Genomic DNA, 25,866 nt, shown 5'->3' with positions numbered 1-25,866 from the left:
GCAGGAATGCAGTCATCACAGAATCCATTTCTTACAAATGAAGTAAAATTTAATACAAAATATCATAGTTGTTGCCCATTCAACTGTACATGCTCTGGTAAATATACAGGTTTGGAAGAAATTTAGAGGTTTTTATTTAAGATCCTTGATGAAAAACGACATAAAAATATTAATAAATACAATTGAAATATGCAAGTACTTTTAAAAACAGTAATTAGTTCTTTAACTCAGCATTAATTAATCCTCCAGGAAGGAAAAGCCTTTTCATTCCACCATTGCCAAATCTTTTAGTGCATTACTTCGATGTCGCTTGGCCTTGTACATAGGGCGTAGGGATTCTATTTTTCTCTTCCTGGTTTCTGCTTTATTCTTGTGTCTCTTCAGCTTCCTCCTTGCAGCAATGTCAGGATTTGCTACAGTCTAAAGAAAAACAGTACATTGTTAGTTCATTGACAACTAACAGCAGTCCCTGTGAAAATCATGAACTTCCTAAGAAACTGGTGGCTGCTAAGACAACACCCAGGTGTTGGGGTCCTTGAAACTGAGGGTGTTCAGGCTGCTTTGCCCTTCAGGTAAGCAGGAAACTACCCTTGTCAACCAGAACCTGTGCAAGAGGCCAGTCATTGACAGCTTCTTCCAAGTTTTGTAAAGGAACTGATGAAACTGTCCTAATTAAAGATTAAGTTCTTCCTCAAACTCCCCTTCCTGGGCATCTCTCAAGCCTTTAGAGAAGCCCCGTTTCTTTTTCTCTCAAGAGAAAGTGGAATCTTACCTGCAAAGCTCTCTGCTTTTTCCTCATTGCTCTCTTCTGGTTGGCCTGTTTTTGCACAGAAGAAAAGGCCAGCGAAAAGGCCTCCAGCCCCACTAACTTCTTGAGAAGTTCTATGATTTCTTGGGAAAGGTTCTTTAGTGTTGGATCTGTTAAAACAAAATTGACTTAATCTTTTCAGCATATGGAACAAAAGCCAAGAACACAAAATGGATTCCTCTTTCTTTAATAAAGGATGGCTGCACTGATAACCTTGTCCAAACCGGTGCCTGTGAAATCTGCTGGTGCTTCACCAGCTTTCCCAGAGAGTGGCTTTTCAACCAGCAAACAAACAAAAAAGCTTCTGAGAAGCAAAAAACATTTTTAGAAGGGTGAAGTCATCCCAAAGGTAATTACAAGTGGCTTTCTACATATAGCCACTAGGCTTCTAGTGAATTAGGCTTTGTTGGAAATAAAGATGATTCCAGTCAGAATCCTTGGTAAGCAAAACAAGGGCTGGCTTAATTGTTGGAATCACTATTTAATGGAAATATATATTAACTGCAATCACTGGGGAAAAAAAGATACTGGGGGTGAAAAAAGGCTAAAAAGAGGTATTAAGGGAAAACTGAGAGCAGGGCAAATACTTCCCTCAGTCCTTGCAAGTTCCTCTCAGCAAGGACTCTCTAAGTCTTGGCACCATGAGCCCACCCTTGAGTACTACACTTTTCCCACTACACCACATGCTCAAGCTTTACCCACTTGGACACAGGAGCATGCCTAACTTCATTCCAGTCTTTGAACATGCAGGTTTCTATTTCCAGGTTTCTATTTCAGCTGACATACACTCTCCTCCCTTCCCGGTATTTTGGTTAAACAGCAAGCAAGTGAAATTCACTGATTACAGTAGCAATGCCTCAACAGACAAAAGGAATGGCAGGTAGTGTTTGTACTGGAGCATAGCTGTGAAGCACATTCCTCTTTGTGAGAGAAATCCCTTACCTTGCTCTGCATAGTTGCTGTTCAACTCCCTGTACAGAGGAGTGAGAATTGTTGGAAGGTAGGGCTTGATCCTGTCTTGCCCCAGATCCACTGAGATTGCTCCCAGGAACTTAAAGATGCAGCTTCTCTGAAAAGAAGTGTATGGGACATGAAGTAAGGAAAGCTGGAAGCAAGCTTCCTAACTTAACACCTTCTATGGCCAGGTATCACTGTTCAACACAGCAGGTGTTGTTTTAGACACCTGAGTCACAAACTCACTGCTGTTTCAAGGTCTTACTGCATCCAAGGCCTTTAGAGAGACACAACCCCTGTTGTGTGAGCTGGGACTGGGCTGGCAGCTTTTGACATTTTGAACAACAGGTTTGTTCTCCCTGTCCTCAACTGAGGCAACTGAAGACACAAAAACTCAAGCTAACTCAGCACCATGGGGAACCACGGTGCTTTTTGTGATGCTCTCCCACACATCCCCTCCCTTGTCCTAGCAAGTTACTCCATACTGCCATTCCCCTGCCCGCATGAGCACTCTTGGGCATTCAAAGACACTGCTCTGTTCTCTTCAGCTTGGTGCCTTGGGGCTTACCACTCTTCCACCACCCCCCAGGAGGCTGGAAGCATTAGCAAGAACCAGACTGGCACAAGCCTTTCCTGAGAACCCCAAAAGAAAAGGCTTGTTTCTTCAGCACCTACTAACTCTCGCTTGAGTGCCAGCTCACAGCACCCTCTGCACCTTGTCCCCTGAAAGCAAAGAGCCAGAGCAACACTATCCTGTAGAAGTGCCCACCTCATCAAAAGCAGTGGGACTAACACCGTTCTTACCTTTAAAGGGACCTTAGGGGAATATGCTGCTTCTCTCTTCACCATGACAGAGAGCTTCTTCATTAACCACAGCAGTGTGGCTGGCTGGCCTTTCTCTTGTGTGTCCTCTCTTTCTTCCTCTCCTTGAGCAGAAGTATCTCTCTCATCCTCTGAGACCTCCTGCTCTTCCACTTCACCCCTGAGTTCTCCATCTGCTTCTTTACCTTCTTCTGAGGCAGGGGCTAGCAAGTAAACAACTTTGGCCACAAAAAGTAAATTCTTTATAACCTGAAGTGTGGAAACAGAGGAGTCAGTCACTTTGGGTTGCTTTTGTAAGCAGCAGGGCATGTAAGAGCCAAGACTTGATCTGACAGAGGAACTTGCTGACCCAGAAGTCTGCAATGGAAGAGACCCCAGTCCTGCCCTGCACAGTGCTCCCCGTTCCTGTCCCTGACACCCCTCAGTAGGCTGACACCACAGTGGGGACTTTCTGGGCTCCCAAGAGGCTCACAGTTGCTCAGATGCCCTGAGCAGAGAGCAGCGAGCCCTGAACTATGTATATGCCCTGAGCCACCACCTAGGACACAACATCCCTCACGTGCCAGGGCCTGCTCTGTGCCCTCCTGCAGCCCCAGACAGGCTCCTGTCCTTACCTGCTCACTCAGAGACACATCCAGGAACTTGGACTGCAGCTGATGGCAGAATGCAAATGCAAGTTCCTTCATCTGGGGAAATGAAAAAGGAGAAAGGAATGATTCCACTGAAGGGAGCTGGTAGCAGAGACTCAAAGCAGTATTTTGCAGTCCCCAAAGGCAGTTCCCAGGGGAGACCAAAGGATCAACATAACTTCTGCCTACATCTTACAATCTGGAAGGATGTTTTTGTGCCGCTGAGAAAAGACCCCAGAGAAGCCCCCTCCCAGCAGCAGAGACACCTCCTCAAATGCTTTAAGTGATGAGGATTAGACAGCAGACAAGTGACTAAACGAGAAACATGCATGCCAAACTATGAACTATTTTTATGTCCCAGTCAGGGAATGGGCATGAGCAGAGTGAAGGAGTAGTACAGACATCGTTACCTTTTTGTCCAGTTCAGCAGTCAAGAAGACTATGGATGCAGACAGCTCTGCTGGTGTCTTTTTTCTCTTCCCTGACTTTCTTTCCTTCCATTTGTTGACAAGATCTTCTGGCTTATAAGATGCAAACAACAAACCAAAGATCTCAGTGGCTGTCAGCCAGACCCAGCTATGAGGATACCACAGGTGAGACTGGACATGATCTAGGGAAAAGAAAACCTCTTTCAGCAAAGAACATGGTCCATTGAGAGCAAAAATAGAACCAGGTCACTCCCAACAACTACCACAGCATATGCTGCAATAAAAAGGTGAATGAAATGAACTGTGTTCATCTGCTCAGAACATAATAAAAGACTTTCTAGCAACTCAATCCAGCCAAAGCAGAGAGCAGCAAAAACCTACAGGCAGCTAAATGTCTCCACAGTGATCAGGCAAGTCATGTCTCTGCAACAACTATGGTCCCCTCAGGGACTCAGTGCCACAGCTCACCTGCCCATGATGTCTGGGGACTGGCTGCTGTGAAACTTGTGTCAGCTGTGTGTCAGCTGGCCCTGCTGCTGATGGTCAAATCAAACCCCTGGAGAGAGGCTGAGGATGCTTCAGAGAAGAAATGGAGCTGCCCTCCTGTCTCACCCCTGTAAAGCTGCCCATCACCAAAATCCAGGATAACAATGGTTTTCTGCTATCTCACTAAAGGCACCTAGTAGGCTGGACTCTTCAAAGCCACTAACCAGCCACATCAGCTGCTGATTGCAGCAAATGAAGCAGTTAAAATAAGGGCAACAAAATGGCAAAAAAAACCAGCCTCATATTGTATTATCTCACACAAAGGGAAATTACTTGAATCAAGTAACTTCCAGGTCTTCACATCCTGACAGACACAGAATTTTTAGAGCACTATTACCATGTGTCATCATTTTCTGGCTGGTATGTATGATCAAGGAAATCTCATAATCTCAGGAGAGCTCAGTGTTTTCATCCAAGAGAATTTAATGATGGTGAAACATGCAATAGTTTCACACTATTTACTCTAGGGGTAATAGAAAGTACTTCCCAGCAACTGAGACAAAGGGTGTGTTGTTTTAATCAACCATGTAACCTTTTCCATTAGCAACTTCTCTTTTATTGCCCAGTAACTGCTGTCTGTTAGCATTTTGCAGAATGGAAACCTTGTATAATAAAGTTCAGTTTTTTATGCTAGGGTGTGAAAAACCACAAGGCACACAAAGAATTTTTCTTGTAACACAGCTGTAATAATTCCTGAATGATACTTACCCCAGATACTGCTCACAACATCACTGTTCTTGGTTAACTGAATCAAGTTGCACTCTGTGATTAGCTTTTTTACCAGCACAAGAAAGCTGAACAGAAGCCTATCTGCAGCCCTCTCCTCTTCTTCTTCATTTATCTAATAAAATCAGCAAGAAAGATACTTATGAGAACCTGAGGACAGTGCATATCAACCATTCAGAAAACTAGAAGACTGAATCCTCCCAATTCCCAATATAAAGAGAACAGAAGCACCTCCACTGAAGCATTTCCTCTGGAGACAATCTCTGCAGGAGATAGTATTCAAATCATTCTTCTTGTTTTTCATACAGACATTACTGTAACAAACTGCTGGGTTTCTACATGCAAGCAATTACACACATGATGTCTGTGCATGTATTTGTGTGGATTTGATTCTCATCATTGGAGCCCAGCCGAGTGCAGATTTGCCTGTATCACCTGGGAAGCCCCCAGTTGTCAGGACACTGTGCTGCCTGTGGGCCTCACCCTGCCTGCAACCACCAGCTGGCTTGATGTCAGTTGTCAGTACATGTCACAGCACAAGGCTGTGATTACACCAAATTTCTCCTCACTGCAGGTACTTTATTTTCATCTCTTGCCAATTTACAGATCCAGAGATTCTTTTCTCTCTTTTGCAAGGGCAGCATGCTGAACATAAGTAACATTCATAGCCACTCCCCAAGCACAATGACTGGGATCCCTTTGGGATGATCATATGCCAAGCAGAATCTGAGGCAGCCTTGTTATTCTGAGTTAATCAAGTGCACTAAAAAGATTTTCCATGCAACAAAACCATGATCTTAAAGTACAGGAAGGGAACCCCTTTGAAAGTTAAATCTGTAGATAACAGTGGACAAAGCAGACAGTCACACTTCAGGCACTCCTGATATGCGATGCTTACACAAATCTCTGCAGCTAGCAGACACGTTTCCCACATTGCAAGGAGCAATATATCTGCTGGTTACACTGTATGGTTGCAGGCTCAGGCCAGGTGGCTTTGCAAAGTTTCTTTTCCCCTTGTGCTGTGACATATAACATCAAATTTGGGCTTACAGGCAAAAAAATATGGTTCTAGGTCAGTGAGGTCCTATTCAAAACAGATGTGTGTGTTTTGTGTCTTTCCTCAGTCTTGAGCAGTAAATTCAACTGTTAAATCTCTCCTACATTTCTTCCCTTTTCCCATTTTCTTAATTCTCTTTCCTCGAGCTTCATGCATGGAGAAAAATTACTTACATTTTCAAATTTACTTGGGTTGATTTCTTTTTCAATCAAAGTGAGGACTGCTGCAAGCCGCCGTTCAAACATTACTCCGTCCACTTCAACGAACAAACCACATGCCTGGGCAGCCAACCTCCTGTGTGAGCTCTAACACAAAAAAAAAAAAAAAAAAAACACCAAAACAACCAAAAAATTAACTCTTACAATCAAATCCTGCAGCTCCCAAGTGCAGGAGCTGGTAGCAACCCTTACTTTCTGCCTGTAGCAACAGCACCTTAAGAGAAGCTGGTTTTCAGAGTATATTGAAAAAGGAAATGCTGCTAGCGAGGTATAAAAGCACCCGGCAGCACAAGTTATCCTTGGGAATGCACCCTAAAACTGAATGCCAGAAGGCCTTTTCCAGCCCAGTTCACAAGTGCAGAGATCTGGGAGCTACTTTGCAACTCTTGACAATGCAACAGGCAGCTTGCAGTTACAAATCAAAACTGAACATACTGGGATGGAAAACATGAAGAATAGTGTACTCCCTCTACTAGTGTAGAGGAAGAAAACTTGGGTTCAGCTAGAGGACAGCTTATCACCCAAGCACAAGATAGCAGATCTCGAAGACCAGGTTTGCTGCCTTCCAGTTGCCAGCAACGGAATGAAGCATGTCTGAGATAAAGTCAGCCTAAGATGCTGGGATCAGAAGAGCTTTAAGGAATTTGCTCAAACCTCTAACCTGAGCAAAGACTACACTGTGAAATACCTGAGCCAAGAGTGGAACTATTAGAAAGCCACAAAATGCAGCTGGGAAGTCTGTAGTTTGACCTAAAGCATCAGCGGGTCCCTATATTTGTGCAGCTTGATGAAGCTGTACCATTTCTTGCTCTCTAAATCAGGAACAACTAATTCACCAACCCACCAGATCTGGTACTAGCAATCTCTCACTTGCCTTAATCTTACCCAGCCCTCCAACAGAGTTCAGATCTGGTCAGTGAAAAGACCAAAGAGTACCTTTTTGCTGTGAAACCACTCTGTGACCAGCGAAAACATCAGATCTTGTTTTTCACTGCTGATCTTACGGAGAAGAGATTTGCATGTCAAAGCCGCCATCTTTTTGCATTTGGCGGAGTCATCATTTATCATCATCATACAAAGAGAGAGAAAAAACAGCCCACAGTATTTGTGCAGGAGATCCTAGAAAGAAACAACCATTATCAACCACAAACACACAAGGAGCTTCCAGCATTTAAAGAGAAAAAGAGGGGTATTTGCTGCACTGTATTCAGGAGCACTGTTAGCCTTGAGTGGCCTTCATGTCAAGGCAGCTGAACTGCTAAAATGGGATGACCCTGTTGTTGGAGCATAGAGGGAATGTACAGCAGCCACAGCCCCACTCTGACTCTGACTTGCTACCACATCCCTGGGTCAGCAAAGAGAGTGTGAAAACTTAAAGGGCATTTTCATGGCCAATGCTCACTGAAACAGGCTTAAGTCCTCAGCATTGCAGCAAAACCCAAATGTCCTTCTCTCAGAGACTGCAGCTCATTGCCACCTTAAAGAGTTCCCAGGAACCAATCTGAAATATTAAATTATCAGGCAGTGCTGAAGCACAGCTTACTGTGCAGAATTTCTCTTCCTTCCAAATTCTTGTTTCATTGCACTTCTCCCAGTGTCCTGAATGCACAGTTAAGCTCCAGCCGCAGAGCTTCAAGGCAGCTTAGGATTTTGTCTATGTGATCCTGTACAGACGCAGAGTTATTTTTTAGCTTTCCTTTTGATCCACCCCACTGAGAAGCCCTTCCTCTCCAGTCAGGCCAACCAAACAGAACACACCAGTTCCATCAACAATCTCTCATGAATATTGAAAAACTCTTACAGTGAGAAAACTCTAGACTTCACTTCCTATTCCTACCCTGTTCCCTAAACTGGCTGTGTTTCTTCCTGGCATAAATCACAATTGAGTTTATCCAAACTCCAGCTGATACAGCTTTATTTTACTTGCAAACAGAGCACATTAGGCAAAAAAGTACTGCAGACTTTCCAGCATGTCATTCCTCTTTTGGAGCAAAGCCAGGTTCTTTGGAGATAAGTGATAAAGTTCTGCTCATGATAAGAGATAACAGGAACTAGTAAGTGTTTCCAAAATAAACTGCTTGGAAAATGCTGTTACTGCAAACCACAGCAACTGCCTGATTCTTGGAACACCAGGGGGTGCTCGTTACCTGTGGGAACATGTCGAGGAGGTACGCAATCATCTCCAGTGCAGATTCCCTCCCAGTTTCATACTCGTACCTGTGAAGAAATAAAGGATTAACTGTTAGGGATGAGTTAATCCTCCTATGAAGTTGCCAACAATTTACAACAACAACCAATTCCAGAAACACACTTTGATAGGGATCCTTCTACAACAGCTACCAGACCTGGCCTGATAGTGTGGACAAGAGAAGCAGCAGGCCCATCAGCTCTGTCAGAGAACGAGCACAGGGGCACAAACAGGCCATGAAGGGTTCCAGTCCACTTGAGTCAGCACAGCCACACTGTGCTGGGGAACCTGATAAATGGCTGTCAGCTTGAGCAAGGGAGGGGTGAAGCTCAGGAGGAGGTTGGAGGCACAACATTCCTGCAGAATTGGTACATTTGTTTTAACTGTGCCTGCAATTGCACTTGAGACATTGTCATGGGATAACAATCTCCTATAAATCACCTTCCCTCATTCCTCCTGGATTTTCCATTTCACCTGTGTCCTAGGGTGACTTTATGATGATTCACAACCAGTGGTGGTGGTAAACCACTAAACAAACAACAGAACTTTTGCTTACAAACAGATAAATAATTATATTAGCAGTGGAACAGGGATAAGTAAAAAGGATTTGCTTCATCAAACAGCCTGACTTGGGAAAAGGGAAGTGTTTTAGAAGTAGGAAAATGAAGACTTCATCCATGCCTTCTGCTCTTTGGGACACTAGAGTCATATTTAAAAACAAAGTTCTGTTCACACAGAGATGTCAGGAATATAAACTCACTCCAGCTGTGCGAGCATGAAATCCAAATTGGGTTTCAGTTTGTCACCAAGAGGGTAATCCAGAATATATTTTAAGTAAATCTGGAAAGAAAAAGCAATACAGAGAGGAGTTAAAATAAACACTCAGGTAAGCTTGTAAAAAGGTTATGAAGAAAATTTAGTGATGGAGCAGCAAGCTTATGAGAATCATCCCTTTCATCCTGTTCCTATTATACAAAGGGTCAACAGCTGCTGCCAAGCTCTGTGCCTGGAAGACGATCAATTTTTAAAGTACTACTGTGATTTGTACAGGCATCTGTGAAAAGATCCTGCATCCTTCAAAATCCATTCTGTAACTATGAAAGCTACATTTCATGATCCTACTGAACCTATATCCCAATGCTCGAGACAAAGTAACCAGTTCTGTCTTTCAGTTGGTTTTACCTTGGAAAGAATGAAGTACAGGAAAGCAATTATGGCTTTGTGGCGAATTCGCTTATCCTGGGGCTTAAAAAAGAGCAAAGCTTAGGTACATAGGCTTAAAAGCCTCCAGAGGAGGGACCATGTCACTGCTGCTAAGCAGCTCTCCTGTACTTGGCACTGGTGAAGCTGCACCTCAAGTACTGTGTTCAGTTTTGGGCTTCTCACAGCAAGAAAGACACTGAGGTGCTGAGCAGCAATGAAGCCGGAGAAGGGGCTGGAGCACAAGGCTTATGAAGAGTGGCTGAGGGAGCTGGGATTGTTTGGCCTGGAGAAGAGGAGGCTCAGGGGAGAGCTTATCACTCTCTACAACTGCCTGAAAAGGAGGCTGTAGCCAGGGGGGGGTTGGTCTCTTTTCCCATGTGACAAGTAACAGGACAAGAGGAAATGGCCTCAAGTTGTGCCAGGGGAAATGCAGATTGGATATTAGGAAAAAATTCTGCACTCAAAGGGTGGCCAAGCACTGGAACTGGCTGCCCTGGGAAGTGGTGGACTATTTAAAACAAGCTGGAGGTATTTAAAAAGAAGTATAGATGTGCCACTTGGGGACATGGCTTAGTGGTGGATGGGGCAGTACTGGGTTAAGTGTTAGACTCAATAACCTTAAAGGAACTTTCCAACCTAAACAATTTTACAGTTCTATGAAGGCACACCACAGTCTCACTATAGGCAAGGAGTCTGTGATTCTGCTATGCACCAGTCTCAAGAACTGAAGCCAGATAACAAGGGGAATAAAGTTCAGTAAAGAAGGGGAAATGGAGTTCAGGGCTCAGCAGGGTCAAGGCACACATCTGTGAGAGACAGGATGGCCACACTAAGCCCTCTGGCCTGTCAGACAGCTGTAAATAAAGTGAGAGACTCTTCACTCCACCAACCTGCCTGCACTGGACTCGCACTGGCTCACTCTGACCCGTGATGGCTAGCTGGGCAACCTTCTGCAGCACATCATCAATTTCAGGGACAATCAGCTTCCTGGATAAAATAGCCTGAAAATGTGAAAGCACAGGAGTCACATAATTTTGCTTATACAGTATGAGATGCAGTACTACAACCCAGACAACACTGGTCTCAGGTGGTACCTTAACACTAACTTTTTCACACACAGACAGAGCAACTCAAAGAAAAAAAAAAAAAAAAAAAAAGAAAGGATGGCTTACATAGCCATATCTGTTTCTTTTGGGCATCACAGAATACTTGATCTAATGATCAGAGATGTTGATTCTTTAGCAAAAACATACTCAGATCCAAATACATCCTCATATGCACTGTGTATAAAACAGCCTCCCAAACAATTTTGAACACTGACTACAAGTCAAACAGTAGAATTTTGTTGATTTTTCCTCTCTTATAACAGAGAGCTTCAACAGCATTCTGTAGCCTGTTCCTGATGTGAGAATGTACAGCCTTTCACCAGGAAGCAGAATCACTGCTGTTCCAGTGGCTCAGAGAACGCCCACGACTGCTGCACAGAAATACCTTGAGAAGGCCAAAGGCAGTGGCTTGGCGCGATGAATCATAAATGTCTTCCTCAGCAAAGCCAAGCAACACTTGGAGCTGTTTGCTTGTTATCTGACTCTTTGCATTCTTCACAAGTATTGTTACACACTACAAAATCAAATTGCACATTGTCAATACATATGCAATGCCATAAAATAAAGGTCCAGATGCCAAAGTCTGACTTGATTTATACCACTTCAGCTTGTAAAGACAAACTGCTGTTCTAGAACATGTGGCCAACACTATTCTCATCACATTTTGCTTTCAGATGGCAATTGTGAGACAAAAGTAAACAAATGAATTGCCTCTTTCCCATGTCTCACTTCAGCTATCAGGATTTACTCAGGTGGAACAAGATACTTCTACAATGAAGAAAGAAGGCAAATATGTTTCTATAAAGACATTTCTTCGGATCCAAGCTGTGCATTTTCAGGCAGCAACTGTCCTTAAGTTTGTATTTGGGAAAGAATCAGCAAGGCCACATATTCCTCTCTAGCTTCTGATCTCCAGACTACCTCTCCAGGGACAGCTGCAGGAAGGATCTATAGCTGGAAGTGTCTCATTCTAGAAAGCTAATCCTAAAGCAAAAATGATCAGAGCTGGGTCTGACTTACTTTGAAACAGCTCACAACAAGGTGGAAATTCTGGCCTTTGGCTATTCCTGTCTTGGCAAACTCTTTCAGCAAGAGGAAAAGCTGCTTGATCAGTGACTCCATATTCATACTGACAGAAGGCAAAGGGAACTTTAAAATCCATACCAAGCACTGCAGAGCACCAGTTATCACCTGGAAGAAAGAGCCAAAGGACAGCATGTGGGTACTGTGACACTGCAAGAACTCTTCTCACTGTTTTATAGACATGGTCAGGCTATCTACAACTGTGATAAAAGGCAGTTAGCTAACAAACCCAACCTCTTTTGAACCATTCACAGGTAACACAAGGGTTTCTAAGCTCTAAAAGCACTATCTGCAACTTCAATATTCTATAACTTTGATTTTACCAGCTAAAGACATGATGCAGAGCTGTCTTCAAGATATGGAAAACCCCACTCCAAGTATCTGACAGGGTATGAGGTATGCCTTCCATTCTTCGGCTCTAGGCTCACTCAAACCAAAAGCTGTCACAAAAAGTGGCTGCCTACAGTGCTAGGAATGAAGACTTTGGAGTTGGATCAGGAGAAACTACAGCTGTGACAACACTGCTCCCAACAGCTACAGGATCTCATGAACATCCTCATAGATAGTCTCATAGTAAGTTCCTCATATGAACATTCTCTAGAACTTGCCCCCTTGCAACACGGAGCAGAGCTTTCAGTCCTCCATCAGCCACAAGCCTCCCTTAGGATTACATGTCCTCAAACAATTTTATCTGCACACCTATTAAAGCAGGTTTGAAATTCAGGTGGCTTTCTTTTCTCTTGAGTCAACTGCAAGATGACATTTGTGGGCAGGACTCTTCTTAGTACAACAGAGAGAACACACAGACTTCATCTCAGAACTGTACCTTGACATCCATAGATTTCAGGCAGTCTATAAGCAGCTGAACAAAAGGGTCTAACATTTCCAAAGCATGCTCCTCAGAAGAATTTACTTTGGATCTCTTCAGGCTCATGTGCAGTAGCTGTCATAGAAAAATCAGGACATTCATCTCAAAGTCAGTCAGAATGCAAAAGAGTCAAGTAAGGTCCCACAACTGTTTCAGGTTATAGTAGAATTTATGCCATATCCCACCCAAATATTTCAACAGGCTGAGTACTTCTTATTAAAAAAAATGCCTAAAAGCACCACTGGAGCTACAATATACAAAGTGAAGTTAAGGCTAATGGCTGTGCTATTAAAACAATATATCCAGAATACTTTCCTTTGCATACTTTTAACAAAATTTTGAATACAAAGTTTTTAATCTGAGGAGATCTTACCCGAAGTCCTGAATCAACCAGGATATATGTGTTAGTCCTGCTGCTGACACGTGCTTTCTGCCCTCCTCTTGTGGGAGTGGGCTGGAGCAGCAGGCAGCTCTCTGGTTGCAGACGAGGATCTGGAGGAGGGGCAGCTTTTTTCCTGAAAAGCAATGTATGAATGGCAAAAGAAAATATTCAGATATGAACCCTCTCCAAAACAATCCTGCTGTTGGGAGTAAAAAGAGTTGAACTGTGCTCAGCTGCTTCCCACACAGCAAGCAAAAGCAGGTCACAGATGGACCACAATGAAATAAAACCAATTTGAAAGCAGCATGACAGATGGGACTCAGACTTGAGAACAATACCACTATTCCAGATAACAAACACACAATCATTTGTAAAACATCCTCATTTTTTTCTTAGTGGACAGATCAACTTTGGAAGTTCCTTCAAGCAAATACACGTCCTAACACTACCCACTACTCTTCCTTACTGATCTTTACTTCAATTACTGATGGCTTACAAACACTGCTCCAAGAAGTCTGCAAACAGCTGTCATACCCTAGAGAAAGCCAGCCTATGTAACAGCAAATGCAGGACACCCAAACCCAGTTCTGAGCAGTGACAGCACCAGATGGAGAGAAAATCTGATGGTTCTCCGCATCTTCTGCCCCAGCAGCAAAGCAATAAAGTGAAACCCCATGTTTTTCCTTGTTCCTTGCCCCATAGAAATGTACCCTGCTTCTAAACACTGTCCCTTGAGCCTTCATCCTAACATCCAAATGCATGTTATCAACTCATCAGACAGCGAAAAAGCCTAGCTGAAGTTTCTGAGGACTTGCAAGAGTGGACTCCCATGAGTTCAACAAATGCTAACTCCCATTACTAAGCTTTATCTTTGCCCTCTAACTGCCCAAATGATTCAGTTACATTGGAAACAAAAAGGGAATGAAAGCAAGGAAACTCTCATGCGTTTGATCAGTTGGATTTGAAAACTGCCATTTCTCCAAGCAAACCAATACCAGACCATCTGAACAACATCCTGGAACTCACTTGGCCTTCTCAGTGAGCAGAGGCAAATTTTCACTGATGAGACCATGACTGAGGAGGAGGAGGGATTCTGCATTCATGTCTGAGTTGAATATCAGCCCTGCCATGATGTGACGCAGTGCCTCATGCACCTTCCGGACTATCTTCAAGCTTGTCGTGCTCTCCAGAGTCTGCAAAGGTAAAACCATGAGAATTTAAGAAGACAGCCTGATGGCAATTATCTGTTATCTGTATTCAGAAATCATGGGAAAAACTAGAGCAATTTCTCTCTCATCATGTTGTCACAGTCTCCAGCTCTTTATGTGAACAGCATCGCATTGCCTCAGCTTTGCACCAACATCCCTCCCTTCCTCTCCAGCCTCTTGTCAGCCTCCAGCCAGGACACAAGAGCTAATGAGCAAACCAGTGTTCCATTCCTGTGTGAGCTTGCACTCTGTTAAAAATTCTGCATCTTTGAAAAGGCAATTATTGCACACAGATAGACCCTGGATACATTTTGTTGACATTTCCTTCATGTACAAGAGATTAAACCACACAGCAGCCTTGCAGGACTTCTAAGCTCCAGAGGAAAGAAGAGTGGGCAGAGGGAGAGTGCATGGAGAACTCAAAGTTGGATATTTCCACTTTAGCAGCAGTTAAAAGCTACCCAGAATGCCACTCCCTGCCCTGGACATCAACAATAAAGTCTCACTGCTTTCCCAAAGGAAAATGGGAAGCTAAAGCAAGATTCCATATGTGATTTCAAAGGAGCCACCCAGAGGCTCTAGAATCACCTTACAGAATTGAGAGAGCTCACAGTTACTAAGAGAGACTCTGGCTCACTTTTCTTACCTCCTTCAGTGGCAGAATAAGTTTAGTCACCTGGCCCCTTCCTATGAACTTCCCAAGAATTTCATAGGAATCGTAACTCTTGTTTTTGCGTGCTTCCATGATCTTGGAGACAATTCCCTTCACTTCTTTCTCTTCAGCTACATTCCCAAACAATTCTTGGTTGAAAATCTTTGGAAAATAGGCAAAAGAAGTGAATGAGAGAAGAAAAGCAGGTTCCTCCAGTAGCAACAGAACAACACTATTTTTCCCCACTCACAGAAAAAACAATTCTCCAGGTTCCCTACAAATCGTGTCTATCTTTCCTTTGTCAACATAGAACATCTGAGTTTAAGCACAATAGGTGAGAACACTGTTCTCACATCCCTCTGTGGTGTTGTGATACAAGAAATAGGACTGCATCAATACAGATCAACACATCCCAATATACCCCATCTGTGAGGCCAGCTGAGTTCCTGAGCTCTGTGGACTGCACTGAGTACATGTCTGCTGACTTGCTCAGCCATTTAGAGTACAGGAAAACACAGGTAGGTGTCTTAATCTTGAATCCATCCCCTCTCAGGATGCAGGGCTCAGGATACAGCCCCAGAGATATTTGACTTCTCTTGATTCCCCTCTACAAAGGGGCCTATGGGTGCCTCCTTCCTTGGCAGTACACACAGCAGCCTGGTTTGCCACCAAGTCAGAGACAACCTATACAAACCTTCCCCTCCTAGAATATCTCCCAAGCACTTCATGATGCTTTTTCTTTCAGTCTTGAATAGTTTTTTACCTCAATCAGGATATCTAAGCAGGGGTCCAAATCACCAGCACTGAGCTTGGTAGTAAGGCCCTTCAGTAACAGGTTCACAGTGAAAGTCAGCACATGGAGCTAGAGAAAAAGAAAACAGATCATGCTTCCAAACTTCTGCACTGACCTCTTTAATCATACTGCATGGAGACACTCCCATAGCAGAGACATCACAAGTCACACACTGCTCTTGAGCTTTCGTTATAGGAAAAAAACCACTGGGAGGATGAGAATCCATGTAGTAGCAAGAGATAAAGGAAGGATCCCTAGGCCACCACATAATGGCAAGAGGGCTGGAATCTCCTCTCTCCCCAGGGCTCTTATTGATATATTTAGGCTGCTCTAACTGGTGCTTTCACTGTTACAGCAGCTAGAAGCTCACGCTACTCCATTGTGTTAATTCACATGAAAATGATTCTTAACCCAAACCATAGAAAGAGGAAAGATGAATTAATAGTCAGAGCCTTGGCTCTGGATCTAGGAAGCAAGCCTTCAACTAGCATCACCACACACTGTCTATGCAGTCTTCGTGGCAACTCCCCTCCTATAGCTACTGCTAAGATACTGCTTAGCCCTCATGACTTTATGGAAAGATTTCCTCTAATCTTACTGGAACCAGAAATTCATCCTTCCTCTTCATACCTCAACTCTTCACTAGGAAAATGGCTTAGACACTCAGTTCTTTGAGGGTACAGACCCTTATTTGACACTTGGAATGGCATAACAAAGACTGATGTAGGCATTAACAACAGTATTTACCTGCATTATACCAAGCTATTCTACCAGTGCAAAACAATTTCAATGGCAACTTCCCTTTGGATTCTCCTCCCAATACATGAAAAAAAAAAGCCTACAGAGAGCAGAAGAAGAAGAATTTCAGCATTACCTGGTAGCCATGGATGAGGGCAGACCGCATCTCCTTTAAGATATACAGAAGGTAGTGCGCTCCCAACACATCCATGATTTTAATGAGGGTGTTACGGGCAATGTCCCGTATTTCCTGAAATCTGTTTCTCAGGAATGTGCAGACTTTCAGTAGGATGCTGGAAACAAAGACAGACAGCTTTGTTCATCTCCAAGCAGAGCAGAACTAATTACACTGCCAAGGAGGCTGCTTTTCAGGACTATTTCACAACCACAGCTGTACTCACAGCCAGCCTCACAGAGAGGTTTTATAGGCATACACACACCTACTGTCCTTCAGGATGTTTTACTGATTGTCCTTTATTTCTGTACATTTTTCTTTCCTCAGCACAACCAACTCTGCCTCTGCACCTTGATTCACAGCTCTGCTCTTAGGTCAGGATTTACAGAAGTCAAACGCTGAGGTGCAGAGGTGCATGTCACTAGAAGCAGGAATTTCCAAAAGTCGTACTTAAGGTCTGTTAGGATGTCCCTCTTGATTTTAGCCGTGTACATAACCACAGCTTGAGAAAGGTGCCTGCACTCATTCCCTGCACAATGAACAGCCCCACTGGGATGTAAGGACCCCACTGGGATATACCTTGGTAGGTTAGCTTCCATCACTTCCTGGGGAAGGCACTGCATCATTCTGACCATTGCAAAAGCTAATGGAACACGAACTACCTCATCATCATTCACAACATTGGATTTCACAAGCTTGTGCTCCTCGTCTCTTTTAACCTGTTTAAGAGAGCAAGACATAATGCACTTTTAATATACAGAAACAAATCCTGCTTTTTCTCAGCAAGCCCTAGAAGAGGCCAGTATGGCAGGCTGCTGTCCTCTGTTGACTGCAGGAAAAACCCAGACAGTTAAAGGACAGGTGAGATAAATCTGTGTTTTCAATACAATGGGCTGGTGCAAGCAAGTGGCTGAGAACTCTTCAAGAGGTTGGACAAAATGAATAATTTCACTTGTGTAGTTTGTGACACCTCTCAGCAGGGAAGTTAAGACATCACATCCACACTGACCAGAGGGTCTGTCAGTAATCTCCATGACTCAGCAAAGGGCATGAAGCCTTTTTTGTGCTTTGAGATGGTCTCTCTCCAGTTGTGTCCATTTTTTTTAATGTGTTGCTTTTTCACTGGCTCTGAAGTAGTATCCCAATCCTTAAAGTAGCAGCCTAAAAAAGACCTTTCAAATGTCAACTCCTCACCTTTGCAACAATACACCTGTGCAATTTAGGCAAGATGTTGACTGTAACTGTTTCTTGAATGTGTTTGATCAGACACTGAAGCTCCTCTTTATTTCGGGGTAAGAATGAAACAAGTTTGGGCACTTGTTCAGCATTTTCAGATGGCTCAGCTGCTTGCTCAGGTTCTACTGGCTTCTCAGAGGGATTCTTCCCATTCTTTTCTTCAACTTCCTCCTCTTCCCCTTCACTCTGCTCCAGCTCCATGGCTTCTTCAGCCTCCACCACTGGCTCAAGGTCCATGGCAGCAGCTTCTATCAAGTAATTGCCAAAAGTACAGGTAAATACAGGAGAACACAGAACTCGAGCCCTTAATTAAGACTCCTGTGACAGCTTAGTTCTATATAAAGCTCCCACCTATCACCAGTGACAGCAAACCACCAATAAGCATCAGGCTTCTACTGGGTAAAGAAGCTCTGGCTTGCTGGTTTCTGATAACCACCCCTCAGGGCCAGGTTTAAAGCAAAGACTAGGTTACTGTGTGTCTGAACCCTGTAGACAGCTGAGCAAAGGTCAATGTGCTTCTACTGTAGAGAACTGCCATTCACTTAAAATTGAGGATTTCACAAGGCAAGAGGTACTGACAAGCACAGGTGTGAGACATCCTCCTCCTTCACCCAAAGATCCCAACATGGGTAACCACAAAAGTGAAGAAACTGAAGACACAACTTCATCCCGTGAAATGGCAAGGGAAGCAAGGTGAGGACCTCTTGGCTGCAGATAACCATGAGAGCAGCCAACATCAAAGATAACCTCAGGTGTGTCAGCAGCCATTGTGGCTGGGTGCAGACCTTATAAACCACACAGGTTCTGGGCTGTTTTGGCTTCTAAACAGACACCTGGGATGGAGTAGTAGTGTGGAAATGATTCCCTACACCTCTCCTGACTTTGTCAACACATAGGAGGAAAATCTGCACTGCTCCTGAGGAGACAAGTCAACACTAGCTTCTAGTATGCCCATTTTAAAAAGACAGGGGTAGCTGATGTCAAGAGTAAACCACAAAACTTTGATTAGCTGTATTTGAGCAGTTTGAGGTAGTATTTTTACAAGCAGACACAAAAAGCTCACCTTGGTTGTCAATGGTCACAAGCTGCTTTTCAAGTGTGTTATGGTCAAAGTGAAAGGCTTCCAGCACTATCTCTAACAAGCTGCAGAAGGAAAACATGAAGAAAGATCAGCCCTCTACACAAAAAGAAGAGGATGCATATACAACAGAAAAATCTTACAACCACTTTTTGGAAAACATCAGATTTAGTGACATTGCACCATAAGGAGGTTTATCCTGAAAAGCCCCAGAAAATAAAAACTGCTTACTTTTCAGCTACATGCATTCTGTGAACCACCTCACTGTGAAACCTCACAGAGAGTGGTACTGGAGCAATGGAGGTGTCCCAGGAGTAGGGACAGCCTGCAAGAACCACTGCCATGCATTCAGTGAGACACGGTGTAAGAAAGTAATAACCTGTTAAAACTTCATAGTTGCAAGGAGCAAGCCATGCCCACCTTCACTTGCCTAAGCCCACCTAAAAGCCAGCAACCTCTCTCCTCAGAGAAGAGGCTAAAGTCCGTGAGATGCTCCTAAAAACACTGAATTGTGCCTAAGGAGTCTTTGGAGAAACCCGGAGCAGCATTGCTCACAGAACCCACCTGACTCCCAGCTTCGTACCGATCTGTCCTGTTTGCAAGACATGGATGAAATGCTTTAAGTGGTACAAATACGCTGACCATGAAAGATGTCGGCAGACAGCTCCAACAACTTCAACTGAGGCTGTTACCATATTTTCATGCTGCTCAAAAGAGAGAAATTCAGTTGCTGTTAGCATTCACAATGGTCGTGTGTCTAAAGCATCCTTTACTGAAAGCAACAAGAGACAGAAGTAATGTCTGTCTAGTGGGCATGCTTGGGATTCAGTACTTTTAGATCTCCTGAGCATCAAGTTAGGGGAAAAAAAAAAAAATCACAGTCCATTAAGCAGATCTCCAGACCCACTTCCTCCAAATTATTCTGCATACGTTTAACTTTTCTCACATAGTTAAACCTATGGGCTCACTTGTGCCTAAGAACTAAGAACAAGAACCAGTGTCAAGGCATCCAACCACAAACACATGGCACATTGCTGGTCAACTATTCACATCCATTTAAGATGTGAAATAAAACGTGTCTATTTCTTCACCAAAGTTTCAATTAACATATTTTACTGCCCTCTGGTTGAAGAGCTACTCAGTCACTCTACTGAGGGGCACAGACTGCACTGCAGGGGCTTGGTCCTGTGCCTGAGCTCTAACTGTTTCAGCTTCAAAAGAGTATTTCTGACAATAAGCAAATTAGACATTTACTTCGCTTGATAGAAGCAGGTCTGCTGTTCTGGTAGTGTGCAGGGAACTACAGAAGTGTGAAACCTGGCTTTTAAAAGCCATAGGTGGAAAGTCTATCCACCCTGACAAGTAATTTCACTGAAAGTGACTAACAAAACTTCACCCTTCAAATTTTAATTACAAAGCTGCTATTGATTTCAGATGTTTTCAGCCAATTCCTGCTGTTTCCCTCTAAATCCAGAGAAAACTGTATTTATTCACACCTCTGTTACTAGGCCCACACTATATTCCCGCAGTCTACTGTCAAAGAGTAACTAATCTCACAACTAAACAGGAAGACAGAAGTTTGGAGCCAGAGGGGAAAAAATAAGAAGCTGATTACAAAAAATAAAGATAAATAAATCCCCAAGGGAAAAAAAAACCCAAAAACTATAATAAAACAAAAAACCCTAACCAAATAGTTAAGAGATCAACCTTTGAGAAGCAGGACAAGTTTAGCAGATATAGAACTGGGCCCAGACTGCATCTGCACTTTCCAAACCCTCTTTCTGCCACCAAAACCAGCACAGCACTTTTGTCTACAATGGAGACACTCACTTCACAAACATATCAGCTCCTAAAGCGGTTAGGTTTCAAAGGCAAATGGTATATAAGAAAGGTGAAAATATTCAATTAGATGCATTCAATTAAAAGAGCCTACCTTAAGCATTTTTTCACTGAAAATAGCAGTTGTAGCATAAGGCATTATGTAGTTCTGGAGGGATTTAGAAGACAGCACAAGCTTTTCTTCAGTGAGCTGCTTTGCCAGTTTTCTCAGAGCTCGTGCCCTCCTGTGGATCTGAGACATGTCACATGGGAGAGAGTGAATGAGGCAGTGCTTGAGTCACAGCAAGCACAAGAGAGCCCCTACATCCCGCAGTTCTGAAAATGTCCCAGTTTTAGGTGGTGGTATAAACATATTACAGCCATTTCCAAGGCATACCTTTTTCCTTAAATCTCTGGGCTTTCACTAGTCTTTTGCCTCAATAGATATTCCAAATCAATGGCATTGTGCATTCACAATCATAAGACTGTGCTATCCTCAGGTATTAGACAAGGGAGGCAACTGCAAAAAGCAGTTGTTGCAATGAAATGCAAACACCAGTGAAAATGACAAGTCAAAAACTTACAACTTTGCATATAATTACAGATACAGCAAAGACTCTCTCAGACTGCATCTCAGAAAGCAGAAGAAATGTATTTTTGTACTGCAAGAAAAACCAGGAGACCAGGCTCTGTGTAACATTTATATTGCAAAGGTCTGTGAATGGGAAGGGGCTGCAAAGCCTTCAGACTGAGAGCAGCAGGGCCAGAAAAAACAGAGACCCATTCCATGCCTGTGTCAGAGGAATCTTCAGGATACTGCCGACTGTGGGTTATCATAAACCCAATGCATTTCTAGATAGAAACATGACTTTGATTCTCAATCACTCCTGATGATGTCTACATCCTTCTTTTTTGTAACAGTATCTAATGACACAGGTTCAATTTCTCTGCAGACAACACGCAGATGCTTTGCAAAACATCCCCTCACACTAAGATGGTTTTTCTTGGCAGGGGAAGAGAGGCACTAAGAAATGCCTGCTGTCTTTTACCTGCATGTGTTTCATGTTCTCAAAGAAGTCCATGTCAGGATCATGGCGGTTGGTCAGCTGGACCAAATCCTGGAATTCGGGATTTGTTGGGAATGTCTGAATGAGGCAGGAAAGCAGTGATGTGTAGTCCTGCTGGATGCTCTAAAAATAACAAGCAGTGATTGTTAAGTATCCCTTGGAGAGGCTGCTATACAATTCTGAGAAGAGCAGTGCTGTCATTTACAAGTGTTTCAGTCAAATGTCCTAATTCTTGGTAACAACAAATGCACCTATTATGGCCTGCATATAAATTAAAGCCTCCCCTCCAAAGAACGAGTTACAACTAAGAAAAGCTGAACAACAACGGAGTAGCACAGCTAATTTATAGAATTTTATAGAATTTTATAAGGTTTCAAATGAAGGGTAAGTTTATAGTGGGTATCTGCACTTCTTAATCCAATAAGGGACTTTGAGAACTCACCCAAAAAACACCTCATTACCCTGAAGATAACTGGAAGTGTGTGATCAGATACCACTGCCTTACCTCGCTCTTACTCCTCAGACCCCTTCTCACAGACTCCAGGAGAGTGTGCTGGATTAGCTCCTTGTACTCATCTTCTGTGTGGCCGATTTCTGCCAGTCGGTGGATGAAACTGGTCAAGCAAAGGCTTGCGTTGTCACTGAGAGCCATATCCCCGAGCTGAGTGGATGAAGAAATGGCACCACATGAGTCTGGCTATGACACCTTTCTCTACCCAAAAGCTGGGACAGAAGAGTACCACTGGGCACAACATAATGAGTCCTGCAGAGACTCAAAAACTCTTGAGACCTTTCCTACAGAAGTTCTAGTCCCAAATTAATGCCCACCATACCCATCAGGGAAAAAACCTTTTAGCTTTACCAGCAGGCGCAGAACATGCTGCAACAAACAGAAAGCCAGCCTTTCAAGCCTGTAATGTACCTTTTATCCACAAATGATCAAACAGTTCCAGGGCTCACTGACAGAAAGTTGTGCTGCACTGCATTTGCCTTTTGGGACACACAGATGAAAAGGTAAATAGACCAAACTTCAAAACTGTGTTTGTAAGAATACCTAAAGATACTTTCTGAATGTTATGTGGTGCCAAAAAACAGCCACTGGAAGTAAATTGAAAGTTAGATTCATCAGGGACAGGTGGTGCATATAGCAAGAGAAGGAACATTCAGCCAACCTGGATGGTATAGAAGCAGTTGTGCATAACAGGGATGAGAAAGTCAGTATCCACTGTTTGCATTTCCTTGATGTGGGCTGTGATTGACTGAAATGCTGACAGACGCACATCGAAGTCAATATCATCCAGATGTCGCTGATCAAAGGCATTCAGCTAAGACAGAGCAACAAGTCGTTAATGAAAAATGACAGAAACGTGATCATACCATATTGGGGGAAAAAGGGAGCAGAGAGAGAAATTGTGCATACCTTAACAACATCAGTAATATACTTCAACTTAGCATCCAAGTCAGATAAAGTCTAAAAAGAAACATAAAAACTCAGTTAATTTTTATAGTTGTTACAAATTTGGATAACTCAAGACTTTACCACTTGAGACAAAAAATAAGTAAAGCAGCAGCATTAGTCTTTCTCCAGTTAGAACCTCCAAAAGAGCGTTTCTTATGTAAATTGGAGGATATGTGTTTTAAGTCCTAAGTTTCCAAATATCTACACTGTACATTTCTTGTGTTTTACTGCTAAAAATTTATGTAAGTCACTTCAAAGTAATACAGAACATCCTACTATAAACTGTGAGAGAAGAATACAAATAAAAATCATCTTCAGGATACTGAAATCCATTCTTATTTCATCAACATGCAGGATTTGTTGCAGTTTAAGTGCTTTGCTTGGCTTCTCTTACACTAAAGACCCCTGGTGAGGCGTGAGAAGTAAAAAGATTTTTAAAGTCATGCACAAAGATAAATACTCTCCTTATTTTACCTTATTAATTTATACCTAAATTACCTTATTACCACAAGGTAATTTACTCTTAAACAAAGCATAGAAAGATGTAGAAATGCAATACCTGAAATACCAAGCACAACTTATTTCGAGACAGTTTGTTCTGGATGACAGAAAAAAGCTTTGCCAGTGGTTTGAGAAAGCTTGTAGGGTTTGAGCAATGCCTCAGCAAGTTCTGCACTGTCTCCAGAATGTCAATTTGTGTACCCTGCAAGAGACACATAACTCTCAATAAGTACTGAGACCTCACAAGATTATTTCATTTCCCCGGGACATATTTTAAGACACGAAGTGCACATTGCTGTACTTCATTCAGATCAGAGATACTGAATGAGAACAAAGAATTAGAAGGACACAATGAAATCATCAAATCTCTCAGAAGTACTTGCAGCTTCTCAATTAGAAACAATACAGTGTTAAGAGATGACTGTCAGCACGATAAAGACTTCTTTTATGTGTCTTTCCTCATGACTCAAAGGTCAGGAGAACTAATAGAGCTTTAAAAGGCAGTCTTTCTTGAATATGTGAGATGAACATTAACAGCACCATATACTTCACAGAATGGGTCAGGTTGGAAAGGACCACAGGGGTCAATTTGGTCCAACCTCCCTGCTCAGGTAGGGTCATCCCATGGCACAGGATTGCATCCAGACAGGTCTTGAGTATCTCCAATGAGGGGGACTCCACAGACTCTCTGGGCAATGTGTTCCAGTGCCTGGTCACTGCACAGTAAAGCTCTTGTATGACCTCCCTCAACAGCAATCACATGTGGTCCCCTAATGACTCACAGATTTAAAACCCCAAAATAGTACCGCATACAGTTTGCCTTTGCCTTTCATCCAGCAGCAGACTAATGCAGCACTGCCCAGTACCCCACACACACCGCATGCTCAACCACATGTATTCACATTACTGTCCAGATGTAAAATCCACAGCGAAGAAGAGCAATTATTTCAAAGCAAGCAATTTGGTGGATTGACTACAGTGATAAAGAAAGTAAAGACTGCATTATAACTTCTGCAGACCTTCCCCATGATAAGGGGGAACAGAATCAGTCTGGGCACTGGCACCTCTGGGTGAGTAGTGCACATCAACACACAAGTGGCACTGCATTCTGAGCAGACTACAAACATGTGAAGACTTGATTGCAAGCTAATAATGAGAAATGGCATGTAATCAATATGACTTTTAATTGTATCTTAAACAAACAAATATACTTTATTAAAAGAAAAACATATGTTTAGTAGGGGGGAGAAAATAATTTTTACCTACCTGTTCCATGTTAGTCTGATAAAGGAAAGGGAGGAGAAGGCTCACAAGCACTGAATTCTGGCTCTTTTCTTGTATGAATTTGCTGATCCTGCAAAATTGGACAAGGTAATTTACTCTTTTATATCATTTCAATCACCAATACAGAGCAAAGAAGTCTGTCAGCACTAGTGTCATTTCACAAGGCTTTGTCAGCCTTTCCAGGCTACCAGAGCATACCTACCAAATTCACAGTCCCAGCCTAAGCATTCAGTTCCACATGACTGCAGGCATTTCTGCACCTTTTTCTAACCTCAAGAGATACTAGGTTTGAGTACCACCAACAAAATCAGCAAGAATCAACTTCTGAAAACTTACCACCTAAGTAACCAGGAAACAGCAAGGTCAATAACAGATCCAGGTATTTACAACTGTTGCAAAATTTTAAGTTTGAGACGCAGTGTTTTTTAATTTGGGAGCTATTACAATAAGCCTCTTTCTTTCTCCCTCCTTCCAGCTTTTTAACTGTTTCAGGCTCTAAGAATCACTTACTTGGAAAGTATACTCAGCTCTTTGCTGACTTGAGCTCTGTACTTCTTCTTTTTCACCTTCTCCACACTTAACATTGTTTTGCTGAAGTACTGAAGTATGGCAGGAACATGGGGCAGGACCAACCGGCAACCTAGGCTGAGGGGCTCTGTAAGAGACACAACAGTTAGCAACACCCAAGAAACTCTGCTGCAAGAAACAGAAGGGAGATCCAACCCTATTCAAAGAGGAAATTAGGATAAAGGAGGCTTCATTAGTGGAAGAATAAGATAATGGGAGCTATGAACATGTAGGGCAGTTGGTGGCTGGGAAGAAGCACCAGCACTTGCTGA

At 43.0% G+C, this 25,866-nt stretch overlaps 1 protein-coding gene across 1 annotated transcript in view; it reads right to left on the bottom strand.

Annotated features, from left to right (window-relative positions):
- Positions 1-27: 27 nt before the first annotated feature.
- Positions 28-25,866, bottom strand: part of UTP20 (UTP20 small subunit processome component) — a 63,453-nt gene continuing 37,614 nt past the window's right edge. The window contains exons 31-62 of the mRNA XM_053944064.1: positions 25,538-25,682; positions 25,010-25,097; positions 23,802-23,945; positions 23,204-23,254; positions 22,956-23,108; positions 22,289-22,444; positions 21,766-21,906; positions 20,832-20,969; positions 19,463-19,602; positions 18,884-18,963; positions 17,779-18,068; positions 17,164-17,303; positions 16,546-16,702; positions 15,642-15,740; positions 14,873-15,040; positions 14,045-14,211; positions 13,010-13,151; positions 12,595-12,711; positions 11,706-11,876; positions 11,071-11,199; positions 10,470-10,580; positions 9,137-9,216; positions 8,336-8,405; positions 7,125-7,307; positions 6,144-6,275; positions 4,896-5,028; positions 3,624-3,823; positions 3,199-3,270; positions 2,567-2,833; positions 1,751-1,877; positions 773-918; positions 28-420 (exon numbers count right to left, since the gene is read on the bottom strand). Coding sequence (XP_053800039.1) covers positions 265-420; positions 773-918; positions 1,751-1,877; positions 2,567-2,833; positions 3,199-3,270; positions 3,624-3,823; positions 4,896-5,028; positions 6,144-6,275; positions 7,125-7,307; positions 8,336-8,405; positions 9,137-9,216; positions 10,470-10,580; positions 11,071-11,199; positions 11,706-11,876; positions 12,595-12,711; positions 13,010-13,151; positions 14,045-14,211; positions 14,873-15,040; positions 15,642-15,740; positions 16,546-16,702; positions 17,164-17,303; positions 17,779-18,068; positions 18,884-18,963; positions 19,463-19,602; positions 20,832-20,969; positions 21,766-21,906; positions 22,289-22,444; positions 22,956-23,108; positions 23,204-23,254; positions 23,802-23,945; positions 25,010-25,097; positions 25,538-25,682 — 4,493 coding nt within the window. The 3' untranslated portion in view covers positions 28-264. The remainder of the gene's footprint in view (positions 421-772; positions 919-1,750; positions 1,878-2,566; positions 2,834-3,198; positions 3,271-3,623; positions 3,824-4,895; positions 5,029-6,143; positions 6,276-7,124; positions 7,308-8,335; positions 8,406-9,136; positions 9,217-10,469; positions 10,581-11,070; positions 11,200-11,705; positions 11,877-12,594; positions 12,712-13,009; positions 13,152-14,044; positions 14,212-14,872; positions 15,041-15,641; positions 15,741-16,545; positions 16,703-17,163; positions 17,304-17,778; positions 18,069-18,883; positions 18,964-19,462; positions 19,603-20,831; positions 20,970-21,765; positions 21,907-22,288; positions 22,445-22,955; positions 23,109-23,203; positions 23,255-23,801; positions 23,946-25,009; positions 25,098-25,537; positions 25,683-25,866) is intronic.

The sequence above is a fragment of the Vidua chalybeata genome, chromosome 5 (assembly GCF_026979565.1).
Source record: "Vidua chalybeata isolate OUT-0048 chromosome 5, bVidCha1 merged haplotype, whole genome shotgun sequence".
Lineage (NCBI taxonomy): Eukaryota > Metazoa > Chordata > Aves > Passeriformes > Viduidae > Vidua > Vidua chalybeata.
Note: the sequence above shows the minus strand (reverse complement) of the source record. Positions and strands in the feature narration are given on the sequence as shown.